This window comes from Pelodiscus sinensis, chromosome 2, assembly GCF_049634645.1.
Source record: "Pelodiscus sinensis isolate JC-2024 chromosome 2, ASM4963464v1, whole genome shotgun sequence".
NCBI classification, from domain to species: domain Eukaryota; kingdom Metazoa; phylum Chordata; order Testudines; family Trionychidae; genus Pelodiscus; species Pelodiscus sinensis.
In genome coordinates, this window is record NC_134712.1 from 840,291 (window position 1) to 867,888 (window position 27,598).

The window sequence follows — 27,598 nt, forward strand, 5'->3', positions numbered from 1 at the left end:
CGTTCCCCATAACCTCCCCCTGCCTGGATCAGAGCCAGGCCTTGTTCCCCATAACTCCCCTCCCCCCAGGCTCCATTCCCCACAACCCACCCAAGACAGGAATGCCCCCCTCCCCAGCTGGATCAGAGCCAGCCCCCTCCCCCCAGGCTCCATTCCCCACAACCCCAGCTGGCCCCGGCTCACACTCAGCGCCCCCCTCCAGGACCGGGTGGTGGAGACGGGCCCTGGCCCGGCTGGGAAGGGGGCTCCGGCGGCTGCCGGCCCAGGGGCCTCTCACCTTCTGGCCGATGGCCGAGACCAGGTAGCCGTGGCAGTGGCAAAGCGCAGTGACCGGGCCCTTCTGCTCCTTCTCGTACAGCACCTTGAACTTGTTCTTGGTGAGCGGCTGCCCCGGCTCCGGCACCACCTCGATGATGTCCATGATGAGGATCTGCGGAGACGGGGGGCTCTACGCTGTGCCAGCCACGTGCGGAACGACTGTTCCGTGGCCCGAGGCAGGCGGGCACGCGCCCACCGGCAGACACACAAACCCGGGCGGGCGCTCAGCTCCTCGGCCGGCAGCGTGCGAATCCCACCGGGAAAGCGGGGCCGCTCCCTCCCTGCTGCCCGCCTGGCTGGGAGCGGGAGGCGACCCCCCGCCCGAGGGCCCAGCAGGACGGCACAAGCGCAGGCGCGCACAGAGCCTGGCTCCGTGGAGACAGCCAGGCCAGCTCCGCCTACGCCCCCCTCTGCGCCCAGGCCCGGGGGCAGCCCGGCCCCACTCACCCGGCCGCGGCAGGTCACCTCCTCGCCCTGCATGAGGCACGTGCCGGTGGCGATGTAACCCTTCAGCCCCGACACCGTCTCCTCGCTCTTCAGCGACACCGTCTTCATGCAGGTCACGTGCTCCCACTCCTCCAGCTCGATCCTGGCCGGGCGGCAGGGGGGGCTCAGGGCCGGGCCCGGGCAGGAACCGGGCCCAGCCGCTCCTCCCGGACCCCCATGTCCGGCCCTCCGCCGGGGCCGGGCCCTTACCGGTGTTGGGGATGGTCTCCCAGCTCACCGGCGACATCAGCTGGATGGAGAAGGCCTCCTGCTGCGGGTGGATGTAGCGCTCGTCTGGGGAGAGACCGAGGCAGCTGCATGGGCCTGTCCCACGGCCTCCCAGCCTGGGCGCCCCCGCCCCCGCCCCAGGGACCGCCAGGTTCTCCGGCCCGGGGGAGCAGCACAGGCCTGACGCGAAGCTCCCGGGGCCGGGAGCCTGGCCTGGCCGGGCCCCGCTCACCCCGCTCGATGCTCTCGAACTCCTTCTCCTCTCCCGTCATGCGGGGGATGCGGGTGCAGGCGTTGATGACGCTGGTGGCCACGGCGTAGACCTGCCCGGGACACGCAGCCGTTAGCGGGGCCGCCGGGGGGCAGCACGAAGAGCGGGCCGCCCCTCCCCGGGCCCGGCCGTACTTGGACTCCACGTGGTAAGCCACGTAGTGCGTGGTGCAGCGCAGCGGGATCTTCCTCACGGGCCACGGGGCGTCGTAGGACAGGTAGGCGGGCAGCACGCTGATCCGCAGCTCCCCCTGCAAGCAGAGCCCGTCAGCCCCGCACCGAGAGGGGAGCTGCTGGCCGGGAGGGTGCCTAGGTCCTCGCGCCTCACAGGGAGGGCCAGGCGGGGTCAGACCAAGGCTCCATCCAGCCCAGGGTCCGGTCTGCCCAGTGACCGGTGCCAGGTGCCCCAGAGGGAGGGGACACAACAGGGAATCCTCCGGGATCCCTCCCGTCACCCACCTCCAGACAGACAGGCCAAGGTACCATCCCGACCCATCCGGGCTCAACAAATAATGCAATCTACGCGCCCGTGGCAAGTAGATTGCAACCCGCAAGAGCCGGGTTCGGGCGATCTGTGCATGTGCAAATCGCCGGACAGCGCGGCTGGCGAGCGGGACTCGCCACGGTTCGGCAAGCCCTGCTAATAGCCATTGAAGGACCTAACCTCCATGGATCTAGCTAGCTCGTTTTCAACCCTGTTAAAGTTCTAGCCTCCACCGCGTCCTCTGGCGAGGAGTTCCACAGGTTGCCTGTGCTCTGCGTGTAGAGAAACGGCCTTCTGTTTGTTTGAAACCTGCGGCCTGTTCCTTTTGTCGGGTGACCCCTTGTTCCCGTCTCCCCAGGGAGCCCCGGCAGGGCTCGGCCCACGCACCTGCCGGTTGAAATAGAGAAAGCCCTTGGGCAGTTGACGTTGTGGAAGGGGGCGAAGGACTCGATCAAGCCGTCAATGGTCATGGGGTGCAGGCGCAGGGCCCCCCGGGCCGTCACCAGCAGCCAGTGCGGGGACGGGCCGCAGATGAACACCTGGGGGCAGAGACAGCACCGGGTCAGAGCGGGGAGCCAGGGCCTGCTGACAGGGAGCTCCGGCCCCGGGGATCCCGCTCCCTCTCCGCAGGCTCTTCCCGGCCACCCAGGGCTGGCCCAGCCCACAGCCCCAGCCCTGCCCAGGCCTCCGCTCCAAGCACCGGCTCAGCCAGCCCCCTCCTGGCTTCTGGGCTCTCCCTGTAGGGCAGCGCAATGACCAGCCCCCAGCACCCCGAGGGGTCTCGCCGCCCCAGGGCCCTGCCCGCTCCGAGCCCCCGGCCGAGCGAGGGAGTGACCCTGCCCCGGCTCACCCCCGAGTAGCCGTAGATGTCCTCGAAGAAGCGGAAGCGGGCGACCCGCCCCCGCGCGCCCCCTGCGTCCTCGCCCCCCGCGCTCTCCGACTTCTTCTTGGACGGCTTCAGCTTCTTCTCCCGGAAGTTGATGTTGTGGGGCACCTGGCAGGGACAGGACGGGGGCTGCTGAGGCCCCTGCTGAGCGAGGGCCTCCAGGCGCCCCGCCGCGAGGACAGGGGGGAGCAGGGAACCCCCCGCCCGGGTCCTCCCCTCCAGGCGCCCCGCCGCGGGGACAGGGGGGAGCCGGGAACCCCCGCCTGGGTCCTCCCCTCCAGGCGCCCCGCCGCGAGGACAGGGGGGAGCGGGAACCCCCGCCTGGGTCCTCCCCTCCAGGCGCCCCGCCGCGGGACAGGGGGGAGCCGGGAACCCACGCCCGGGTCCTCCCCTCCAGGCGCCCCGCCGCGGGGACAGGGGGGAGAGCCGGGAACCCCCGCCCGGGTCCTCCCCTCCAGGCGCCCTGCCGCAGGGACAGGGGGGAGCCGGGAACCCACGCCCGGGTCCTCCCCTCCAGGCGCCCCGCCGCGGGGACAGGGGGGAGCCGGGAACCCCCGCCCGGGTCCTCCCCTCCAGGCGCCCCGCCGCGGGGACAGGGGAGAGCAGGGAACCCCCGCCCGGGTCCTCCCCTCCAGGCTCACCAGCACGACGCCCGCGGAGGGCGCTGCCGACCCGCCCCCCGCCCTGCAGAGCTGGGACTCCGGCGCCCCACACAGGACCCAGCCCCCGTGGGGCGGGGCGGCTGTGGAATCCAGGCTCTGCGCTCCCGGCAGAGCTGGGAAGGCCAGGCCCATCCCTGGCCCGGCCTGTCTGACCCGGGCTCCACCAACGCCCTGGGCTACAGATTCCAGGGCTTAACCCCCGACGGGCAGGACGCTCTTCCCAACGTGCAACCAAAACCTCCCTGGCGGCAGCGTGAGCCCAGTGCTTCCCGCCCATCCGCAGGGCCCAGGGGGACGATTATCCCCCTCCCCCCGGGACCCTTTTAGACACTTGGAACGGCTCTCACGTCCCCCTCCCACGCTTCCTGCAAACTAAACAGGCCCGGTTCCTTCAGCCTCCCCTCCCCGCTCATGGTCTCTGGACCTTTCAGCATTCCTGCTGCTCCTCTCTGGACCCCTCCAGACCTGGACAACACTCCGGCCGAGGCCGAATGAGCGCAGAGCGGAGCGGAGCAACGACCTCTCCCGTCTTGCTCACCACACTCCCGTCAATGCGACTGAATCTCGTTTGCTTGTCTTGCAGCAGCCTCACACTGCTGACTCCTATGGAGCGTGGGGCCCACACTGCCCCCAGGCCCCTTTCTGCAGGACTCCCCCCGGGACAGTCGCTTCCCGGCGTGAGACACGGACTGGTCCTTCCTCCGGGCAGCTCTTTGCATTGGCCCTTGTTCCACTTCACCCTGCTTCCCTCCGGCCATTGCTGCGGTTTGCCCAGATCACGTTGAGTCGCGACCCAGCCTCCAAAGCACTCGCAACCCTCCCAGCTGGGGATCCTCCGAAATCGGCGGAGACTCGAGCCCCGACCTGGACCCCTCGCTGTGCCCTTCCAGCCTGACTGGCCCGTTGGGATGCTGCGACGGCGCGTTGGCAGCTTGATGGGACTCGGCCAGCCAGTAAACGTGGGAGTATTGCTTCTCCGAGATACCGCCCCGCATGGGCGCGAGGTCGGCCCAGGAGGACAGGCCGACAGCCCCTGAACCCCGTCCTGGCATCAGTCTGCCTCCTCCACGCTCCCCCACACTCCGACGAACCCTTCTCCAACCAACACTCACCCCCAGTAGCCACCCCCCTCCTTGTTACACACCCCTTCCCCGGCCGGGTGGGAAGTGGCTGGCCATGGCCCCAGGAATCCCCTCCCCCCCGCTGGGCAGTGCTACAGACACAGGCCAGTAGGGGTCGCCCACAGCCCACACAGCCACCAGGGAACGGCGACCAGCGTGGACCCAGGACCACAAGAGTGGACAAGCCCCCCATCACAAACGCACCCACCTTGCAGCAGCCCCCCCTCGGGGGATTTCTGGGGTGCTTGTGGCAAGACAATCTCAAAAGCCTGAGGCGAGTGGAGCCAGACCCGCTGGTGGCCTGGCCCGGAAAGCCGGTTACTCAGCACCTCCCTGCCTGCTGCAGATCAGACAGCCCCTCGGATTCGCTCCCTGCCCTGTGCTGGGGCCTGGCCCCAGGCTGCACCAGCTCGCTGGCCTGGAGGGAACTGAGGCGGGGCCGGGGAGGGACCGAGGGAGGGCCGGGGGGGTGCTCGGGGCCCCGTGCAGACGAGCGGGGGGCCCGCAGGCCGGCTCTGCTCCGTTTACCTTCTTAAACCGGACTTTCAGGTTGCTCTGGCCCAGCTGGGAGTCGTGGCCGAACGCCTCGTAAATGAGCAGCTCCTGGTCCACGTGAACCTGCCGGCCGGGCGAGAGGGGCTGAGACGCCGGCGCTCCTGGGCCCACAGACACACAGGCCTGGCGGGCCCAGCTCCTGGCCGCGGAGGGGAGGGAAGCCCCCACAACGCCAGGGCTGGCGCGAGGGCAGCGCGGTCCCCTCGGACACGCCCCAGGGACGGGCTCCCACCGCTGCCCTGCGCAGACACCTCCCGGCCAGCGGCCCCCGGGGCGGCGCTCGGTCCCCGAATGCTGCACTTGGCCTGCGCTCCCCTCTGGCCGTCCCCATGCGCCCCGCCCCGCCCCCGGACAGAGCGCGACCCCCCAGCCCCGTCCCACGGCCCCCGGCGGCCCCTCCCGGCTGCTCTGCCCGCACACCTCCCAGGCGCTGCGTCCCAGTGGCCGAGGAGATCGAACAGAACCCGTCCCCGGGCGCTGGGCCCTTCCAGTCTGGCGGCGGCACGGACAGCTGCTCCCTGGCCCCGTTCCCCAGCCAGCCCCACCCCAGCCACCCACGCCCGCCCAGGAGGGTCGCGAGCGCCGGGGGGCCTGGCTCCAAGTGCGGCAGCCCCCAGCTCACCAGCAGGTACGGCCGGCTCTGGCGATGGCCCAGCGCCACCAGCAGCACCTCCTTCACCAGGGGCATCTCCCCCTGCCGCGTCACCTCCTCCTTCTTGGCGTCCCCTGCGCCGCGGGCTGCCCGAACGAGCTGTCCACCAGCACCCGCTGCCCATGGGGAAGTTCTTCACCAGGAAGACCAGGCGCCAGTCGGGCAGCTGGTAGATCTGCGGGGGGGAGACAGTGAGCGAGGCGGGGCCCGGGGAGGCGCCTGGCAGGACCCCCCAGCCACGGCCGGAGCAGCCAGCTCCCCCAACGCCTGCGGGGCCGTCCCTGGAGAACGCGCCCAAGGCCCCTCCGGCCAGGCCTGGCTCAGCCCTGAAGCAGGGAGGCTGGCGTGTTACTCTCAGCCAGGGAACACTAGGGCCTTTCGGCACCCTTGGGAGTCTGCCGTGCAGCCAGGAGTTCCACAGGTTAATCACACGGGCTGTGGGGCACATTACAGCCCAGCCTCAGTGTAACTGCTCCCTTTAGGGCACGGGGCTAAGAGAGATTCCATGCAAGGGGGGCCTAGAAACCCCCCCAACGGGCCCGGGGCAGCAGGGGTCACGGCTTGGTAGGAAGCCTGCTCGCGGCCGACCCTTTGGAAGTTCAGAGGGGAGCTGGGACTCACCTGCCTGCCCGCCCCCACCAGCAGCGCCGCGCCCCCGGGCCCCCCGGCCTCCCCCCATGGGGCCGACTCTGGGGGCAGGGCGCCTGTGCCTAAGCACCCGCTGCCGGCCGGCTGCACCCGCAGGCCTCCCCGCCTGTCTCAGCGCCACGCGGGCACGGCCACAGCTGGCTCCGGAGGGCGGGGCCGGGCCTCACCTCCATGGTGCCGCTCTCCCGCACCAGCACGCACCAGTGCGTGGGCTCCGCCTTGTACTGGTGGGGGTCCCGGTCTGCCAGCGACAGGCTGCTGCGGCGCGGCTCCTCCTTGGCGGGGCTGAACAGCGAGCCGGAGTCCCCGTAGAGCATCTCCTCCTCGTCGTCCACCGAGTTACTGCGGGCGGGGGGGCTGTTACGGGGGCCGGGTGCCTCCCCCCCCCCCGCGCCCCTCGGCGGCTGGTGGGCACACAGCGCGTGCCGACAGGCCTGGCACCCCAGCTGTGCCCTGTCCCCCGCTGCAGGCGGCTCGGCAGCCGGCCAGCGCTCAGGCCCCGCACCCCCTGCCTGCCCCCCACGGCCAGGGAAGGGCCCGCCGCTCTCCCACCTGATGTCCTGAATGACCATCTCCACCTCCGCCTGGCTCCGGAGCAAGAGCTCGTCCTTGGTGCTGGCCGTCCGGCTCTCCGTGGTGAACATGCCGCTGACGTCGCGGTACACGCACAGCGCGATCACCTTCGACTGCTGCAAGGCAGAGGGGCTGTGGGTACCACCAGCCCGGGCACGGACCATCCGCTGGCATCGCGACGGGATGGGCGTTAACCCACTCCAGGCGTTCGAGAGAGCCATTGGCCGGCACCGTGCCGGGAGGCTGGTGGGGGACACACGAAGGCACCGGGCCGGGGGGGAGGGGCCCGATACACGAAGGCACCGGGCCAGTGGAGGGGGGGGCACACACACGAAGGCACCGGGCCGGGAACACCCTTCCGCACGGCTGTCTCCTGGCGCTACCGGAAGGAGGGAAACCCCCCACACGCCGGCCAGCCCATCCCGTTCACCGCTCCCGAGGCGGCCAGGGACCCGCCGCTCAGCACGGTCGGGAGCACACGGGGAGGGGCGCGACGTTAGACCGGCTGACACTCGTCCGCTGTGTCCCGTGGGACCGGGTCGGACTCTCGGGCCGCACAGCCTGGCCGCGGTCTCGCTCCGTGCCGCCAATCAGCCAACCCGGCGTGTTTCCCCGGGCGCGTGGGACGCCCAGCGGAGCTGCCAGACTGGCCCCTTATTCCCTTTGTGCAGGCCGGGCAGCGCGGGACACGCTGCAGCCTGTCTGCCCGCCCGCCCCCACAGGGTCTGGCTTGTGTGCTGGGAGCGGCTCCGGCACGGGGAGGGCAGGGGCACAGAGCCCCCGCCCAGGGCGGAGCCGTCCCCGGCACGTGACATCTGCCCGCCCCGAGCAGCAGCACCCCAGACTCACGTGGTGCAGCTGGGGCTTCTGCAGGGTGAGCCGGTGGGTCCTGCCCCCGTAGGTGTCGCTCTTCAGCACGAACATGGTCACCTGGCCCTCGGCGCTCATGATCACCACGTAGGGGTCGGCCACGGCGCAGTGCACGATGGGGGAGCCCAGGTCCACGGGGATGAAGTGCAGCTGGTTCACTGGACGACAGAGCCACGCGGCTGAGGCGGGGGAGACCGGGGGGCCCCCCACACGCACCAGGCCCCCGCTAGCGGATGGCCACGATGCCCCCGCAACACCCACCTCCTTCCAGCAGCCGGATGCCCAGGGGCGAGACCTGCACGATGTAGCGGTTCTCCCCGATGTTGCCAGCGAACACCGTGGGCCCCTGCGTGGCGAAGCCGCTGGTGTCCAGCTCCATGATCTCCTGGCCCGTCTGCAGGATCTGCGGGGCGTGCGGCCGGGGGGCGGTCAGTGTGGGCGGGGCCCGAGCCCCCACACCAAGCCGCCCGCCCCGCCCCTCCCCGGAGCGTTCAGCGCCCCGTGCGCTGGGGGGGGCCAGGCCCCTGCTCCCCCCCTGAGCAGCGCAGAACAGCCGCTCCCCTGCCCTGGCCTGCGCGCTCTGAGCTCCGCGCTCGGGGCCCTCGCGGACAGGCCGGGGCCGTACCATGGTGGAGTCCTCGCGGCTCAGGATGAGGAACCCGTGTCTCTTGCCATCGTCCTCGGGCTCGGGGGGGCCGGGCTCCTTCTCCCCACTCTCCCCCTGGGCGCTCTCGTCCTGCGGGAGAAGGAAGCCGCCCGTGAGCCCGCGCCCCCCGCAGCCCCGGGCCCCGCCCGCAGGCCAGCCCGGTGGGGGGGCTGCTCCGAAGGAGCCGGGGCTCGGGGAAGCGGCGGAGGAGGGGCCGGCGCTGACCTCCTCCTTCCTCTGCGGCGCGATCACCGTCCACATGTCGTAGCAGCCGGGCAGCTCGAAGGTCGTCACCACTTGGGGGCGGATGCTCTTCTGTGGGGAGGGGGCGGAGGCTAGAACGGCAGCTCCCCGGAGCCCCCCCGCTGGGCCCCGAGACCACGGGGCCACGCTCCAGCCAGCCCTGCCCTGCCACCGAGCCAGCAGGAGGCGCTAGCGCCGCTCACACCCCAGCCCTGCCTGCTCCGCCTCCCACCCCTCCTCAGGCAGGCCCGTCTCTGCCCTCCCGGGGGCCCGGGCACCCCACCCCTCCCCAGGCAGGCCCGCCTCTGCCCTCTGGGATGCCTGGGCACCCCACCCCTCAGCAGGCAGGCCCGCCTCTGCCTTCCGTGGGCCCTGGGCCCCCGGAATCCCACCCCCCCGGGCACAGACACACCAGTCCCAGGCTCCCCCCCGGGCACAGACACACCCGCGCCAGGCTCCCCCCCCCCCGGGCACAGACACACCCGCCAGGCTCCCCCTGCACAGCCCCCCCCGCCGGCGCCGTGCTCACCTGCAGGACGGAGAGGGCTCCATTCTTCCCGTAGCCCGAACAAACCACGATCTCCAGGTCCGGCTCCGGGCTGTTCTGGAACTGCAGCCGCCGAGACAAGCAGGGTCAGGAGCCGCGAGGGGGAAGCTGGAGGGCTGGACCCCAGCACAGCTCCGCACACCCCACCCCCGGTACCCGCCCCTCACCCCTCGGCTCCCAGCCCCACTCCAGCGCCGGCGCCCGTCCTCGGGGTCCTGCGCTCCCCCCGCCCCGGGAGCAGCCGGCGCCAGTGCCCGGGCAGGACGCGAGGCCAAGCGCTGGCTGCTCCTGGGGCAGCCAGGGAACGGGGGTTCGAAAGGCGCCCGGCGCTAGCTGCACAGGGCACTGCCCCCAGCCCCAGGAGCCGGCAGGCCTGGGGGGGGCGGGAGGAGCAGCGGGCGACGCACCTCTTCGGACAGGAAGGCGGGCTCCCCCATGGCTGCGTTGGCGCAGGGCCCGATGTTGAGGATGCTGTCACACACCTGCAAGACACAAGGGGGTCAGGCCCTGTGCCAGCCCCGCCCCCCGGGGGCCACGGGGCCCCGCCCCCTAGGGCCCCAGCGCCCGCTCAGCCCCAGCTGCCACGGAGCTGGGGGACAGGGTCAGCACCGGGGGGCCAGACGCCCACTGCCTGGCCGGGCCCCAGGGCTCACCGTGGGGCGGCAGGGCCCGGCTCCCCGCAGCTGAACCCAGCCGCTGCGCAGAGGGGCCCGGCCTGACCGCGCCCGGCGGAGCACGTACCTCGAAGGAGTAGGTGGCCAGCTGGGTCCCCGACTGGGCCTCGCTGCCGTACACCTCGATCTCGTCCACCTCGTCCTGTGGGGCCGACTTCCCTCCTGCGACAGCGAGCGGAGCCTGGGCCGGAGCCGCGCCGGGCCCCCGCCTCCCACCCCCGCCACACCCCAGGGAGCCGGAGCCGCGCCGGGCCCCCGCCTCCCACCCCCGCCACACCCCAGGGAACCGGAGCCGCGCCGGGCCCCCGCCTCCCACCCCCGCCACACCCCAGGGAACCGGAGCCGCGCCGGGCCCCCGCCTCCCACCCCCGCCACGCCCCAGGGAGCCGGAGCCGCGCCGGGCCCCCGCCTCCCACCCCCGCCACGCCCCAGGGAGCCGGAGCCGCGCCGGGCCCCCGCCTCCCACCCCCGCCACGCCCCAGGGAGCCGGAGCCGCGCCGGGCCCCCGCCTCCCACCCCCGCCACGCCCCAGGGAGCCGGAGCCGCGCCGGGCCCCCGCCTCCCATCCCCGCCACGCCCCAGGGAGCCGGAGCCGCGCCGGGCCCCCGCCTCCCACCCCCGCCACGCCCCAGGGAGCCGGAGCCGCGCCGGGCCCCCGCCTCCCACCCCCGCCACGCCCCAGGGAGCCGGAGCCGCGCCGGGCCCCCGCCTCCCACCCCCGCCACGCCCCAGGGAGCCGGAGCCGCGCCGGGCCCCCGCCTCCCACCCCCGCCACGCCCCAGGGAGCCGGAGCCGCGCCGGGCCCCCGCCTCCCACCCCCGCCACGCCCCAGGGAGCCGGAGCCGCGCCGGGCCCCCGCCTCCCACCCCCGCCACACCCCAGGGAGCCGGAGCCGCGCCGGGCCCCCGCCTCCCACCCCCGCCACGCCCCAGGGAGCCGGAGCCGCGCCGGGCCCCCGCCTCCCACCCCCGCCACGCCCCAGGGAGCCGGAGCCGCGCCGGGCCCCCGCCTCCCACCCCTGCCACACCCCAGGGAGCCGGAGCCGCGCCGGGCCCCCGCCTCCCACCCCCGCCACACCCCAGGGAGCCGGAGCCGCGCCGGGCCCCCGGCTCCCACCCCCGCCACGCCCCAGGGAGCCGGAGCCGCGCCGGGCCCCCGCCTCCCACCCCCGCCACACCCCAGGGAGCCGGAGCCGCGCCGGGCCCCCGCCTCTCACCACCGCCACACCGAGCCCCCGCCTCCCACCCCCGCCACACCCCAGGGAGCCGGAGCCGCGCCGGGCCCCCGCCTCCCACCCCCGCCACACCGCAGGGAACAGGAGCCACGCCGGGCCCCCGCCTCCCACCCCCGCCACACCCCAGGGAACCGGAGCCGCGCTGGGCCCCGGCCTCCCACCCCCGCCACACCGAGCCCCCGCCTCCCACCCCCGCCACGCCCCAGGGAGCCGGAGCTGCGTCGGGCCCCAGGCTGGCTCGCTTGGCCCCCGTCGCTGTGCTCCCCAAGCGCCCCTCGACCCCAGCGGGCGCCCACCTACCAGCCCAGTTCCCAGCCGACTCCGACCGTTTCTTCTTGACGGGGGGCTCCTCCTGGGGGAACAGAGCAGCCGGCAGTGACAGGACGTCTCCCCCCGCCCCGGGCTCCGACCCTCACTCGGCCAACGGGGCAGCCGAGACTGGGGAACAGCACCGGGCCACCCAGCGGGAGGAGCTGGGCACCCTCCGGCCCCCCGGCGCACGGGCACGAGCCCGAACCCCCAGGCAGCCAGGCCAGGGCCAGCTGGAGACAGACCCTGCAGGTGGGGCCAGCCCGCTCTGGGACAGGGCCAAACACGGCCCCTTCAGCATCTCCAGCTCCCAGCCAGAGGCCACAGGGGCCATTGGCTACTCGCTCACAGAGCCATGCAGGCCGCAGCGGCCACTACGCCAGCCCCAGGGACGGCGCCAGCCACGCAGGGAACGGCGCCAGGGCGGAAGCCTGGGAGGGGGGCAGGGAGAAAAGCACGTTGGAGGGGAGGGAGGGGAGGCACCCGCAGGCCCCAGGCTGCCCTGACCTGCTTGTCGGACGGGTCCTTGGCAACGTTCACCGGGGGCTCCTGCAGCTTCTCCGTGTACCTGAGCAGCAGGGAGTTACCGAGCCGCGAGCCCAGGAACAGGTAACCCGGCTCCATCGTGATCATCTGAGGGAGCAGAGACATGGACGCCCTCAGGACCCCTCCGCCCTGTTCTGGGGCTCGCCTGAGCCCAGCCCCGCCACCCCCCCGCGCCCACCAGCCCCCACACCCGGGCACCACCGCCCCCCGCGCCCACCAGCCCCCGTGCCCGGGCACCACCGCCCCCCGCGCCCACCAGCCCCCACAGCCGGGCACCACCGCCCCCCCCGCGCCAAACAGCCCCCGTGCCCGGGCTCCGCCCCCCCCCCCCGCGCCAACCAGCCCCCGCGCCTGGGCACCACCGCCCCCCCCCGCGCCAACCAGCCCCCATGCCCGGGCACCACCGCCCCCCCCGCGCCAAACAGCCCCCGTGCCCGGGCTCCGCCACCCCCCCGCGCCAAACAGCCCCCGTGCCCGGGCACCACCGCCCCCCGCGCCAAACAGCCCCCGTGCCCGGGCTCCGCCCCCCCCCCCGCGCCAACCAGCCCCCGCGCCTGGGCACCACCGCCCCCCCCCGCGCCAACCAGCCCCCATGCCCGGGCACCACCGCCCCCCCCCGCACCAAACAGCCCCCGTGCCTGGGCTCCGCCACCCCCCCGCGCCAAACAGCCCCCGTGCCCGGGCTCCGCCACCCCCCCCGCGCCAACCAGCCCCCACACCCGGGCACCACAGCTCCCCCCGCGCCAAACAGCCCCCGTGCCCAGGCTCCGCCACCCCCCCGCGCCAGCCAGCCCCCGTGCCCGGGCTCCGCCACCCCCCCGCGCCAACCAGCCCCCGCGCCTGGGCACCACCGCCCCCCCCGCGCCAACCAGCCCCCGTGCCCGGGCTCCGCCACCCCCCCGCGCCAACCAGCCCCCGGGCACCACCGCCCCCCCCGCGCCAACCAGCCCCCGTGCCTGGGCTCCGCCACCCCCCCGCGCCAACCAGCCCCCGCGCCCGGGCACCGCCACCCCAGATGGCACGAGCCTGGCACGGGGAGGGCCGGGTGCCCGCTGGCCAGGCCAGGAGACGCCCCGGGCGAGACTCAGCCTGCCAGGCCCCGCCCAGCGGCTTACACAGGTGGTGAGGACGCTGGCGGCTGCCTTGTCGAAGTGGAAGGAGCGGACGCTCCTCATGCCGTCGGTGATGAGGGTCAGCACGTAGCTGAGGAGAGACGGGGCAGCAGTGAGGCCGGGAGCCCGAGCATGGCCCAGAGCCCACGCCCCGTGGGGCAGGGCGGCCCCTGCCTGGGCCCGGATCACGCCGGCCAAGTCACAGCGAGAGCACCGGGGGCGTCCCGGCCGGAAAGCCAGTCAGAGCCGAACGGCCCGGCCCGGCCCCGAGGCGCCCGCTGGCCGCTCTCGCCACCGGGCCCTGCCACGCAGCCCGGCAAGCCCCCCGCCGCCCAGGGTCGCCAGCCAGCAGCCCTGCCCCACGCATAGGCAGCGCCGGGACTTGCCTCCCCGTATCCCACGCTAACCACTAGACCCCACTCCCCCCATAGCGCCAGCCAGGGGGGCCGGCCCCACTCCAAGCCTGCCCCCTCCCCCGCCCAGAGCCCGGGGCCAGGGCCTTACATCTCCCCTCCTTTCAGCGAAATCACCATCTTGTCGTAGGAGATGAACGTGGCCTGCGCGCAGTCCAGCGTCAGCCTCACCCCGTCCTGGACGCCTGCGGAGAGAGGGCCCAGCTCGGTGCCAGCCCAGAGCAGGACGCAGCGCGGCCCCGGCCCTGCCGCCACGCCCCCCCCCCCCCCCCCGGGGCACAAGAAACGGGGCAGGAGCCTCCCGGAGGTCAGTACCCCCCCCCCCCGGACTACATGTCCCAGCATGCACTGCTGGTGGCGAGAGCCCTTGGCGCACAGGCCGTCCCCCACGCCCTGGGCAGGACACCGGGCCTACGGGGCCGCGGGGGCCGGGCTTACGCAGGGGGAAGACGGTGGTCCCGGCCGTCATGCTGTTGAGGGACACTCCGTAGGGCGGGACGCTCTGGTTCAGGTACAGCAGGGAGTTGACGGCGAAGATCACCACGCCGCCTGGGGGGAGAGCAGCCGGCGGGCCCGTCAGTGCCGGGGGGCAGCCCGCGGGGTGGGCACATGGCACCCAGCCGCCCTCCGGGCCCAGCCCAGCGCCCCACACTACACCTGGCACAGCCCGTCCTTCGGGGGGACAGCTCCCGGGCTCTCAGTCCTAGGCCCCAGCACCAGGCGCCCCAGGGACGCTGGGGGGGTAACCTCGAAGGCGAGAGCCTCGCCCTGCTTCAAACCCCGCCCCTGGCACCAGTTACCGGGACTAGGCAGGTCTGAGCCCTGCAGAGCCGGGGGGCTGGGCTGGTCTCACAGGCTCACGCCGGAGCCCAGGCCTGGCAGGCGTTTGGAGAGGGGGAGGAAACGGCTCGGCCCTAAGCCCCTTGGGGGCCCCCCGTGCTCCCCTCGCGTTTGAGGGGCCCACCCGGCGGGTGCCTCCCTGTCTGCAGCTGGAGAGCGCCAGCCAGCGCCCTGCATCGATGCAACGCGCCCGCACTCACCGGCCCCGCCAAGCCCCATGGGAACCCGCCCACCGCAGACACCGCCGGACTGACCTCACGGCCGCAGAGACTGAGGGACAGGGCCAAGGCCACGGAGGCCAGTGGCGGAGGCGGGCAGGGGTCGGGCCAGTCCCAGGCGCCCCCCCCGCACGCCGAGGCTGGTCTCACCTATGGGCTTGGGCACGGCCAGGGCCTGCGTGCAGTCGAAGGGCAGGTTGCTGAGCGACCAGATGACGGGATGGACCTTCTGCATGATGTTCAGCGAGATGGCCACGATGCTGCAGGTGTCCTGGCGCACGGCCACCCGCCTGCGGCGAGGGAGGGAGGGAGGGAGGCAGCTCGCACACGCCCTGCCCCGGCGGAGCAGTGCGGGGGGAGGCGGCCGGCCGGGGACAGCCCTGCGCGTCGGGATCCGTGGGCACGTGCGCCCCGCCAGCCCCCGCGCCCAGGGACGGTGTCTGCCCGTGCGCGGCTCGGCCACCCCCCCGGCCACCCTGCCCTGCTGGGTCTCCAGAGGGGCTTTGGTGCCACCGCCCCATCCCTGCCAGGCTGCACCAGCCGGCCCCTCCTCCCAGGAGAGCTAGCTGGAGGCCCGTGCTGGGCTCGCAGGCACTGAGCCCTCTGCAAACAGCCGGCAGCCCGGGGCGGGGGAGGGCCCCTGCATGGGATCCCAGGGGCTCAGAGCCGGTGGTGGCTGCAGGGGGGCGGGGGCAGGGCCCCATGTGGGATCAGAGCAGGTCGGAGGCTGAGGGCGCCTGGCGGGGCGGAGTGGAGGGGGGACGATGACCCACGAGGGATCGGAGCCGCTTGGAGGCTGAGGGCGCCCGGCGGGACGGGGGGGGCCCAAGGAGCTCGGAGGCTGGGGGGGCCCAAGGGGCAGAGGGGACCCAAGGAGCTCGGAGGCTGGGGGCGCCCAGCAGGGCGGGGGGGCCCCCCCACGAGGGACTGGAGCCTGGGGGCGCCTGGCGGGGCGGGGGGGGCCCCCACGAGGGATCGGAGCCACTCGGAGGCTGGGGGCGCCCGGCGGGACAGGGAGAGGCCCAAGGGGCTCGGAGGCTGGGGGCGCCCGGCGGGGCGGGGGGGCCCCCCCACGAGGGACTGGAGCCTGGGGGCGCCCGGCGGGGCGGGGGGGGCCCCCGCGAGGGATCGGAGGCTGGGGGCGCCCGGCGGGGCGGGGGGGGCCCCCGCGAGGGATCGGAGCCTGGGGGCGCCCGGCGGGACAGGGAGAGGCCCAAGGGGCTCAGAGGCTGGGGGCGCCCGGCGGGGCGGGGAGAGGCCCAAGGGGCTCGGAGGCTGGGGGCGCCCGGCGGGGCGGGGGGGGCCCCCACGAGGGATCGGAGCCGCTCGGAGGCTGGGGGCGCCCGGCGGGGCGGGGAGAGGCCCAAGGGGCTCGGAGGCTGGGGGCGCCCGGCGGGGCAGGGGGGGCCCAAGGGGCTCGGAGGCTGGGGGCGCCCGGCGGGGCAGGGCCCCCCCCCAAGGGCTCGGAGCCCGTCGCCGTACCCCGGCCAGGTCTGGTTGGGCTCGAAGAGGATGAGCAGGGTGGGCTCGTAGTAGCCGCACAGGAACTGCATGTCGATGATGTTGAGCAGCTTCTCGTCCAGCTCCCGCACGTCGATGATGTAGCTGGGCAGGAAGCTGGATTTCTGGCTGCGGCGGGAGGGAAAAGCGTGTGAGGGGCTGGGAGGCCGAGGGGGGCAGCCAGCCCCTCTGGCCCAGCCGCCCGTGGCCCCACGCCCCCTGGGAAGGGGCCCGGCCTGGCGCTGGAGCAGGCCCAGAGAGCCCCACTCCTGTGCGCTCCGTCCTCTCCTCTCCTCTCCTGCGCCTGCTCCCCCACCGTGGGGCGCCCGGCCCCCTCCCCCCGCCGGGCTGGAGCAGCCCCCGCCCCCCACGGCGGGCCGCAGGCAGGGGCTGCTCCGGTACCAGGTAACCGCGCACCGGTGGCCTGGGCCCACCCCCACCCTGCGGCACGGGGCCTTACCCCTCTCCCATCACCCCCTCGTGCTCGTCCGTCAGCGTGTCCCGCCGGAAGGGCAGCACCACGAGGCGGGTGCCGTAGATCAGCATGACGGCGCAGCGCCCGTCCGGGTCCACCCGCACCTTGGGGATGTGAACGTTCTGCACAAAGCCGTCCTGGGGGCACAGAGCGCAGCAGACTGAGCCACACCGGCCCCGCGGGCCCGGGGCAAACCTCCCCCCCCCCCCGCCCCCCGCTGAGCCACTCCGGCCCGCAGGCCCGGGGCAAACCTGCCCCCCCCCCCCCCGCCCCCCGCTGAGCCACTCCGGCCCCACGGGCCCGGGGCAAACCTGCCAGCCCCAGGCAGCCACACTGGAGCCTCCCAGAACCACCTCCCTCCCCACGAGCCTCACCAGCCCCCCCCACCCACCGGAAATGGTCGGCCTGCTTCTGGCAACCCAGGCTGGCCTGGCGCTCGCAGGGCCCGAGGGCTTTCTCCCCGGGCCCGGCGCTCCTGGCTCCCCGAGGGGGGCAGGCGCTGGACACAGCCCGTGGGTCTCAGCCCTGGAACGCAGGGGGCTCAGTCCCACACACGGCCCAGGGGCTCCCCCTCACCGGGGGCGGAGCCGTGCAGGGAGCTGCCACCTGGTCCTCTCCACGCGCTGCCATCCCGTACAGGGCAGCCCAGCCGAGGGGCCACGGAGGCCACGCACAGCTCCCCCGGGGTGGGCCGGAAACGCGCCTCGGCCCGGCTCCGCCACCTCGTTCCTGCGCCGCGGTCTCGCCCCTTGGGCTGTGAAGGGCCGAAGCCGCGGGCCCCAGGCCTGGCCGTGTTACAACCCCAGCGCTGGGGGGCGGAGGGCAGGCCTGGCGGGCCAGGGAGGGCCCAGCGCTCCCAGCCTGGCGGGGGCATGATGCCCGGGGCGAGCGGCTGCCCGAGCGGCCCCCATGCCGCGGCGGGAACAGGGAGGCGCTGACCCCCAGCTCGCACGCAAGGACCGACCTTTAGCTCCGGCTCCTCAAAGTAGTGCAGGGAGAGGGTCTTCAGGTCGTGGGTGCCCGGGTCGTACTCCACCACCGAGAGCTGGGGGGAGGGGAAAGGGGAGGGTTAAAAAGACGGCACCCTCGGGTGGGGGCACCCTCCACGGACACGGCACCTCCATGGACGTCAAAGGCCTGCGGGGAGCACTGTGCCCGCCCGGAAAGGCAGCAGATACCACGTGGGCCACGTCAGCCCCTTGGTTCCGTCAGGACCCGAGGTACCGCCCGAGCACTCCGAGCCGCTCCCTGCTCTGCCCCTCACGCCCAGGCTGGGTCCGTCAGCCCCCCTCCCTCCGGGTCCGTCAGCCCCCCTCCCTCCGGGTCCGCCAGCCCCCCTCCCTCCAGACATGCCTGACCCCGCCTCCCTCCGGGTCCGCCAGCCCCCCTCCCTCCGGGTCCGCCAGCCCCCCTCCCTCCAGACATGCCCGACCCCCCCTCCCTCCGGGTCCGCCAGCCCCCCTCCCTCCAGACCTGCCCGACCCCCCTCGCTCCGGGTCCGTCAGGCCCCCCTCCCTCCAGATCCGTCAGGCCCCCCTCCTTCCGGGTCCGTCAGCCCCCCTCCCTCCAGATCCGTCAGGCCCCCCTCCCTCCGGGTCCGTCAGCCCCCCTCCCTCCAGACCTGCCCGACCCCCCTCCCTCCGGGTCCGTCAGCCCCCCTCCCTCCGGACCTGCCCGACCCCCCTCCCTCCAGATCCATCAGCCCCCTCCCTCCAGATCCATCAGCCCCCTCCCTCCGAGTCCGTCAGCCCCCCTCCCTCCAGACCTGCCCGACTCCCCTCCCTCCGGGTCCGTCAGCCCCCTCCCTCCGGACCTGCCCGACCCCCCTCCCTCCAGATCCATCAGCCCCCCTCCCTCCGGACCTGCCCGACCCCCCTCCCTCCAGATCCATCAGCCCCCCTCCCTCTGGACCTGCCTGACCCCCCTCCCTCCAGATCCATCAGCCCCCCTCCCTCTGGACCTGCCTGACCCCCCTCCCTCCAGATCCGTCAGCCCCCTCCCTCCGGACCTGCCCGACCCCCCCACCTTCGGGTCCGTCAGCCCCCCTCCCTCCAGATTCGTCAGCCCCCTCCCTCCAGACCTGCCCGACCCCCCTCCCTCTGGGCTGTCAGCCATCCCCCCCGGGTCCAGCAGCCCCCCAGCTAGTCCAGTCCCAGCTTTGGGGGATGATCTGGCCCAGGCCCTGCCCGTCCCGCGGGGCCTGCCCCCGAAGTTACCTTGGCATCCTTGAAGCTGAGCAGCAGGGCGTCCCTCTTAGCTCCCGCCAGCTGCACGCTGGCCATGGACATGACGTTGCCGAAGAAGGCGAAGGCGGCCACCAGCTCCAGCTTCTCCTTGTGACTTTTGCCCTCTGCCCAGGCCAGAGCACGAGTGAGGCCGAGAGGTGCAAGGCCAGGGCTCTGCCTGCCCCCCGCCGAGGGGCGCCCCGGCCTCGTCCACGTCACAGCACCCAGCCTGCTCTGCCTGCCCCCTCCGAGGGGCGCCCCGGCCTCGCCCACGTCACAGCACCCAGCCTGCTCTGCCCTCTCCACCCGCCGAGGGGCGCCCCGGCCTCGCCCACGTCACAGCACGCAGCCTGCTCTGCCTGCCCCCGCCGAGGGGCGCCCCGGCCTCGCCCACGTCACAGCACGCAGCCTGCTCTGCCTGCCCCCGCCGAGGGGCGCCCCGGCCTCGCCCGTGTCACAGCACCCAGCCTGCTCTGCCTGGCCCCGCCGAGGGGCGCCCCGGCCTCGCCCACGTCACAGCACCCAGCCTGCTCTGCCCTCTCCACCCGCCGAGGGGCGCCCTGGCCTCACCCACGTCACAGCACCCAGCCTGCTCTGCCCTCTCCACCCGCCGAGGGGCGCCCCGGCCTCACCCACGTCACAGCACGCAGCCTGCTCTGCCTGCCCCCGCCGAGGGGCGCCCCGGCCTCGCCCGTGTCACAGCACCCAGCCTGCTCTGCCTGGCCCCGCCGAGGGGCGCCCCGGCCTCGCCCACGTCACAGCACCCAGCCTGCTCTGCCCTCTCCACCCGCCGAGGGGCGCCCTGGCCTCACCCACGTCAAAGCACCCAGCCTGCTCTGCCCTCTCCACCCGCCGAGGGGCGCCCCGGCCTCGCCCGCGTCACAGCACCCAGCCTGCTCTGCCCTCTCCACCCGCCGAGGGGCGCCCCGGCCTCGCCCACGTCACAGCACCCAGCCTGCTCTGCCCTCTCCACCCGCCGAGGGGCGCCCCGGCCTCGCCCACGTCACAGCACGCAGCCTGCTCTGCCCTCTCCACCCGCCGAGGGGCGCCACGGCCTCGCCCACGTCACAGCACCCAGCCTGCTCTGCCCTCTCCACCCGCCGAGGGGCGCCCCGGCCTCGCCCACGTCACAGCACCCAGCCTGCTCTGCCTGCCCCCTCCGAGGGGCGCCCCGGCCTCGCCCACGTCACAGCACCCAGCCTGCTCTGCCCTCTCCACCCGCCGAGGGGCGCCCCGGCCTCGCCCGCGTCACAGCACGCAGCCTGCTCTGCCCTCTCCACCCGCCGAGGGGCGCCCCGGCCTCGCCCACGTCACAGCACGCAGCCTGCTCTGCCTGCCCCCTCCGAGGGGCGCCCCGGCCTCACCCACGTCACAGCACCCAGCCTGCTCTGCCTGCCCCCTCCGAGGGGCGCCCCGGCCTCACCCACGTCACAGCACCCAGCCTGCTCTGCCTGCCCCCGCCGAGGGGCGCCCCGGCCTCACCCACGTCACAGCACGCAGCCTGCTCTGCCCTCTCCACCTGCCGAGGGGCGCCCTGGCCTCACCCACGTCACAGCACCCAGCCTGCTCTGCCTGCCCCCGCCGAGGGGCGCCCCGGCCTCACCCACGTCACAGCACGCAGCCTGCTCTGCCCTTCCACCTGCCGAGGGGCGCCCTGGCCTCACCCACGTCACAGCACCCAGCCTGCTCTGCCCTCTCCACCCACCGAGGGGCGCCCCGGCCTCGCCCGCGTCACAGCACGCAGCCTGCTCTGCCCTCTCCACCCGCCGAGGGGCGCCCCGGCCTCGCCCGCGTCACAGCACCCAGCCTGCTCTGCCCTCTCCACCCGCCGAGGGGCGCCCCGGCCTCGCCCACGTCACAGCACCCAGCCTGCTCTGCCTGCCCCCTCCGAGGGGCGCCCCGGCCTCACCCACGTCACAGCACCCAGCCTGCTCTGCCTGCCCCCGCCGAGGGGCGCCCCGGCCTCGCCCACGTCACAGCACCCAGCCTGCTCTGCCTGCCCCCTCCGAGGGGCGCCCCGGCCTCACCCACGTCACAGCACCCAGCCTGCTCTGCCTGCCCCCGCCGAGGGGCGCCCCGGCCTCGCCCACGTCACAGCACCCAGCCTGCTCTGCCTGCCCCCTCCGAGGGGCGCCCCGGCCTCACCCACGTCACAGCACCCAGCCTGCTCTGCCTGCCCCCGCCGAGGGGCGCCCCGGCCTCGCCCACGTCACAGCACCCAGCCTGCTCTGCCTGCCCCCTCCGAGGGGCGCCCCGGCCTCGCCCACGTGTCAGCACCCAGCCTGCTCTGCCCTCTCCACCCGCCGATGGGCGCCCCGGCCTCGCCCGCGTCACAGCACCCAGCCTGCTCTGCCCTCTCCACCCGCCGAGGGGCGCCCCGGCCTCGCCCGCGTCACAGCACCCAGCCTGCTCTGCCCTCTCCACCCGCCGACCCCGCCGGCCAGCCCCATGTGGTCCCCGGCCGCACCGGGAATCAGCCCCGGGGCTCCCACAGGACGCCTCGCCCCCTGCCGGGATCACGCCCGTCGCGCCGCACTCGCGATAGCCGGGGCGTGGCCAATTCAGCCCCATGTCACAGCTCCGCGCCCCCGGCCAGCCCCTCGCTCCGCCGGCCAGGAGGCAGGCCCGGGACAGCCGGCCAGGGGCTGCGGGATTCCACGCCCCACCCTCCACCCCCAGCCCGACGGGCTCCCCGGGGAGAGGCTTGGGGGCAGGACGCTGTGACCTACGCTGGGGTGGCCATGGCTGGCAGGGCCTAAGGAGATTTCCTGGTTCCCCGCTGCTGGCTCTCAGGCCGGCGCTGGGCAGGGGGTGGCCGGCCCCGTGACCCAAAGACCACGTGCCAAGTGGGTTCTGCTTCCACCGGCTCGTGGTCTCAGCAGGACGCAGAGGCCTGCACGTGAGCAGGGCGGGGGGACGCGCCGCGGCCAGGCTCAGGTTACAGCCCCGCCCCAGGCGACCCCGCAGGCCAGGCCGCCCCACTGCTGCCCGCTCCCCGCCCCACCTACCTGTGGGCCTGTCTCCTTTCGTGGAGGGCTGGAAGGAAGAGAGCACTGCATCAGCCGCTGCACCCAGACGCCCGGTCCCGCGAGCCTGGCCGGGCAGCAGCCCTGCTCTAGCGCCCGTGGCCAGGGCCCCTCAGCTCGGGGCCGGGGGCCTGGTCCCACTCACGGGGCAGCTCCAGAGCACGCAAGCAATGGAAGCTCCCCCGCCCCAGCACAGCCACTGCCCCTCAGCTGGCCGGCAGCCCCCCAGCATTCCTGGGCTTTGCCCCACCCCCAGGCTCTCCCGTGCCTGGCCCACAAGCCCTGCCCCCCAGGTCCGTGCACCTAACCCCTCTGAAAAGAAGACGTGAGCCAAGCACCGAGTATTCCCGCAACGCGGTAACCGAGCTAACCTGAGCACAAGCACCTCTCCGGGCTCTCCGGAGGCTAGGCCTATGCCCCCCCCATCCGCTCCCCTACGGTCCCCTTTCCTACCCGCCCACAGCTAACCGCCCCCGTGCGGGCTCTCAAACTCCACCACCGCCTTCCCGTGGTGTCCTTGGCCTCTGTCTGTCAGAGGCTGGAGAGGGATGGCAGGAGACAAATCGCTTGATCATTGTCTTCGGTCCACCCCCTCTGGGGCACCTGGTGCTGGCCACTGTCGGCAGACAGGATACTGGGCTAGATGGCCCTTTGGTCTGACCCAGTACGGCCGTTCCTATGTTCTTATGCTTATCAGCAAATCGAAGATGCAGAATTATAACGCTGAGCGCAGACCTGCTGCCAGCAGGGCGGGGCCCCCGCAGGACGAACGTTCAAACAGCCCCTTTGTGCTTCCTGCCCCACTGCCCTTCATGCTGGGGAGGCGCTGTCGTAACTAGCCACAAAACTCCCTCCCCACTCTCCTCAGCCTGTGCCAGGAGCCCTACAAAAGCCTTAACGGCGAGGCTGCTGCCAGGCTCACCCCCAGCGTCCCAGCTCCTCGTACTCTCCCCTCCGTCTGTATCCAGTAGGGATGAAATGCTGGAGTCGATTAGGCGATAAACAAAAGCCTATCGGTTAATGCAATCGACTAGATGCATTTAAATGCAGAGTCCCGCTGCGGCTCTGCATTAACACGTCGTACGACGCCCTGGCTCAGTCCTAGCTCACACCGGACCGGGACCCAGCCCCACTGCGGCTCTGCATTAACACGTCGTACGACGCCCTGGCTCAGTCCTAGCTGACGCCAGGCCGGGACCCAGCCCCACTGCGGCTCTGCATTAACACGTCGTACGACGCCCTGGCTCAGTCCTAGCTCACGCCAGGCCGGGACCCAGCCCCACTGCGGCTCTGCATTAACACGTCGTACGACGCCCTGGCTCAGTCCTAGCTCACGCCAGGCTGGGACCCAGCCCCACTGCGGCTCTGCATTAACACGTCGTACGACGCCCTGGCTCAGTCCTAGCTCACGCCAGGCCGGGACCCAGCCCCACTGCGGCTCTGCATTAACACGTCGTACGACGCCCTGGCTCAGTCCTAGCTCACGCCAGGCCGGGACCCAGCCCCACTGCGGCTCTGCATTAACACGTCGTACGACGCCCTGGCTCACAGTCCTAGCTCACGCCAGGCCGGGACCCAGCCCCACTGCGGCTCTGCATTAACAACGTCGTACGACGCCCTGGCTCAGTCCTAGCTCACGCCAGGGCCGGGACCCAGCCCCACTGCGGCTCTGCATTAACACGTCGTACGACGCCCTGGTTCAGTCCTAGCTCACGCCAGGCCGGGACCCAGCCCCACTGCGGGCTCTGCATTAACCACGTCGTACGACGCCCTGGCTCAGTCCTAGCTCACGCCAGGCCGGGACCCAGCCCCACTGCGGCTCTGCATTAACACGTCGTACGACGCCCTGGCTCAGTCCTAGCTCACGCCAGGCCGGGACCCAGCCCCACTGCGGCTCTGCATTAACACGTCGTACGACGCCCTGGTTCAGTCCTAGCTCACGCCAGGCCGGGACCCAGCCCCACTGCGGCTCTGCATTAACACGTCGTACGTACGACGCCCTGGCTCAGTCCTAGCTCACGCCAGGCGGGACCAGCCCCACTGCGGCTCTGCATTAACACGTCGTACGACGCCCTGGCTCAGTCCTAGCTCACACCAGGCCGGGACCCAGCCCCACTGCGGCTCTGCATTAACACGTCGTACGACACCCTGGCTCAGTCCTAGCTCACACCAGGCCGGGACCCAGCCCCACTGCGGCTCTGCATTAACACGTCGTACGACGCCCTGGCTCAGTCCTAGCTCACGCCAGGCCGGGACCCAGCCCCACTGCGGCTCTGCATTAACACGTCGTACGACGCCCTGGCTCAGTCCTAGCTCACGCCAGGCCGGGACCCAGCCCCACTGCGGCTCTGCATTAACACGTCGTACGACACCCTGGCTCAGTCCTAGCTCACGCCAGGCCGGGACCCAGCCCCACTGCGGCTCTGCATTAACACGTCGTACGACGCCCTGGCTCAGTCCTAGCTCACGCCAGGGCCGGGACCCAGCCCCACTGCGGCTCTGCATTAACACGTCGTACGACGCCCTGGCTCAGTCCTAGCTGACGCCAGGCCGGGACCCCAGCCCCACTGCGGCTCTGCATTAACACGTCGTACGACGCCCTGGCTCAGTCCTAGCTCACGCCGGGCCGGGGACCCAGCCTCACTGCAGCTCTGCGTTAACACGTCGTACGACGCCCTGGCTCAGTCCTAGCTCACGCCAGGCCGGGACCCAGCCCCACTGCGGCTCTGCATTAACACATCGTACGACGCCCTGGCTCAGTCCTAGCTCACACCGGGCTGGGACCCAGCCCCACTGCGGCTCTGCGTTAACACGTCGTACGACGCCCTGGTTCAGTCCTAGCTCACGCCAGGCCGGGACCCAGCCCCACTGCGGCTCTGCATTAACACGTCGTACGACGCCCTGGCTCAGTCCTAGCTCGCGCCAGGCTGGGACCCAGCCCCACTGCGGCTCTGCATAACACATCGTATGACACCTTGGCTCAGTCCTAGCTCCACGCCAGGCCGGGACCCAGCCCCACTGCGGCTCTGCGTTAACACGTCGTACGACGCCCTGGCTCAGTCCTAGCTCACACCGGGCCGGGACCCAGCCCACTGCGGCTCTGCATTAACACTTCGTACGACGCCCCTGGTTCAGTCCTAGCTGACGCCAGGCCGGGACCCAGCCCCACTGCGGCTCTGCATTAACACGTCGTACGACGCCCTGGCTCAGTCCTAGCTCACGCCAGGCCGGGACCCAGCCCCACTGCGGCTCTGCATTAACACATCGTACGACGCCCTGGTTCAGTCCTAGCTCACGCCAGGCCGGGACCCAGCCCCACTGCGGCTCTGCATTAACACTTCGTACGACGCCCTGGCTCAGTCCTAGCTCGCGCCAGCCGGGACCCAGCCCCACTGCGGCTCTGCATTAACACGTCGTACGACGCCCTGGCTCAGTCCTAGCTCACGCCAGGCGGGGACCCAGCCCCACAGCAAGCTCTGCATTAACACGTCGTACGACGCCCTGGCTCAGTCCTAGCTGACGCCAGGCCGGGGACCCAGCCCACTGCGGCTCTGCATTAACACGTCGTACGACGCCCTGGCTCAGTCCTAGCTGACGCCGGGACGGGACCCAGCCCCACTGCGGCTCTGCATTAACACGTCGTACGACGCCCTGGCTCAGTCCTAGCTCACGCCAGGCCGGGACCCAGCCCCACTGCGGCTCTGCATTAACACGTCGTACGACGCCCTGGCTCAGTCCTAGCTCACGCCAGGCCGGGACCCAGCCCCACTGCGGCTCTGCATTAACACGTCGTACGACGCCCTGCTCAGTCCTAGCTGACGGCCAGGCCGGGACCCAGCCCCCACTGCGGCTCTGCATTAACACATCGTACGACGCCCTGGTTCAGTCCTAGCTGACGCCAGGCCGGGACCCAGCCCCACTGCGGCTCTGCATTAACACGTCGTACGACGCCCTGGTTCAGTCCTAGCTGACGCCAGGCCGGGACCCAGCCCCGCTGCGGCTCTGCATTAACACGTCGTACGACGCCCTGTTCAGTCCTAGCTCACGCCAGGCCGGGACCCAGCCCCACTGCGGCTCTGCATTAACACGTCGTACGACGCCCTGGCTCAGTCCTAGCTCACACCGGCCGGGGACCCAGCCCCGCTGCGGCTCTGCATTAACACGTCGTACGACGCCCTGGCTCAGTCCCTAGCTCACGCCAGGCCGGGACCCAGCCCCGCTGCGGCTCTGCATTAACACGTCGTACGACGCCCTGGCTCAGTCCTAGCTCACGCCAGGCCGGGACCCAGCCCCGCTGCGGCTCTGCATTAACACGTCGTACGACGCCCTGGCTCAGTCCTAGCTCACGCCAGGCCGGGACCCAGCCCCACTGCGGCTCTGCATTAATACATCGTACGACGCCCTGGTTCAGTCCTAGCTGACGCCAGGCCGGGACCCAGCCCCACTGCGGCTCTGCATTAACACGTCGTACGACGCCCTGGCTCAGTCCTAGCTGACGCCGGGCCGGGACCCAGCCCCACTGCGGCTCTGCATTAACACGTCGTACGACGCCCTGGCTCAGTCCTAGCTGACGCCGGGCCGGGACCCAGCCTCACTGCAGCTCTGCATTAAAACGTCATACGATGCCCTGGCTCAGTCCTAGCTCACGCCGGGCCGGGACCCAGCCTCACTGCAGCTCTGGCATTAACACGTAGTAGGAGCCGGGCAGCCTGCCCCCCAGCTCCTACTGCATTTTAAATTGCACAGTCACAGCGGGGTTTGGTCATGGACCCGGTGTGAGCCAGGCTGCCTTCCCTTCTCGACTAATCAAGTCGTCCATACAAACTGTATCAACTACTTGATTCGTAAGTGAAGCGCATTTTAACATCCCCTCGTATCCAGCCAGTTCTGTTGGTGCGACTGCGGAGTTCTGCTCCATCACTATGGCAATACAAGCCACAAACAATAATAATAATTTACAAATGCTTCCAAATTTCTTCTTTCCTTTGTGATTTATGAATGACATTCCTGGCAGGTGTCCAAGGCATTTTTGGGTTTGCACCTCCACTCAGAAGAGGATTAATTCTGAGTTCCCGGGGGGTCAAAAATATTACGCTTTCATTTGATTAACATACACCCTGGATTTGCGTTAGGAACACAGGCCTGCAAGGGAGCTCCCTGACTATCGAATCCAGTCCCTGGTACCACAGGCAACCCATAGACATGCAGGGATAGGATCTGTGAAACAGCTGCGACACAGAGGGCTGGGCGGGACTGACATAGCTTGGCGGGAGAACCGGGTACCTCGGAGTCATGGTTGAGTCTGTACACGTAGAGCTGAGACGTTCCTGCCACTACCAGGTTGCGCTCTGTGTTGAGAAGAAGTTGCAGTACATGGAGAATTCCACCCCCGTCGGGGGGTGGGCCTGTCTGTACACCGCATACATCCTCGGGGAACCCTGCCCAGAGACAGGGAAGAGAAAGACCCATCGGCCGTGAGAACCACAGAGAGGCCCCGCTGTCCCAGGCTGTGCAAGACAGTGAGGCAGGCAGCCGGCGAGAGAGCCTAGCGCTGCCACGGCCCCATCTCGGAGACCAAGGCTCCCCCCACGGCGCGCCAGACCCGGCAGCCCGAGCCTCCAGCCCCCTGGGCGGGCAACACGGCGCCGGCCGCCCCTTTCGGAGCCTGGCAGCGGGGCCCCCGAAGCGAGGCTGGGGCCGGCGTCCAATGGACCCGCCAAGGAGTCTCCCGGGGCCAACGGAGCCTGAGGCCGGGACAGAAGCCGGGGGCTGTTACCCCCCAGCCCCCAGGACACGGCCCCACGCGCTCAGGGCTGGGCATGGCGCCCCTCCCTGGG

General features: G+C 72.3%; 1 protein-coding gene across 1 annotated transcript; it reads right to left on the reverse strand.

Moving 5' to 3' along the window:
* Nucleotides 1-161: 161 nt before the first annotated feature.
* CPSF1 (cleavage and polyadenylation specific factor 1) lies at nt 162-27,193 on the reverse strand. Its single transcript, XM_075919914.1, is given in 33 exon segments — nt 162-430; nt 766-1,098; nt 1,265-1,355; nt 1,437-1,553; nt 2,174-2,199; nt 2,202-2,325; nt 2,637-2,780; nt 4,984-5,073; nt 5,633-5,733; nt 5,736-5,786; nt 5,789-5,837; nt 6,478-6,652; nt 6,863-6,999; nt 7,733-7,911; nt 8,015-8,156; nt 8,379-8,489; nt 8,625-8,714; nt 9,172-9,252; nt 9,597-9,671; nt 9,931-10,025; nt 11,398-11,449; nt 11,914-12,039; nt 13,068-13,155; nt 13,569-13,662; nt 13,916-14,026; nt 14,686-14,825; nt 16,018-16,164; nt 16,496-16,647; nt 17,475-17,555; nt 18,727-18,860; nt 21,744-21,771; nt 27,045-27,118; nt 27,121-27,193. Coding segments are annotated over 33 exon segments (3,750 nt in total). The 5' UTR covers nt 27,188-27,193; the 3' UTR covers nt 162-185.
* Between the last annotated feature and the right edge of the window lie 405 nt (nt 27,194-27,598).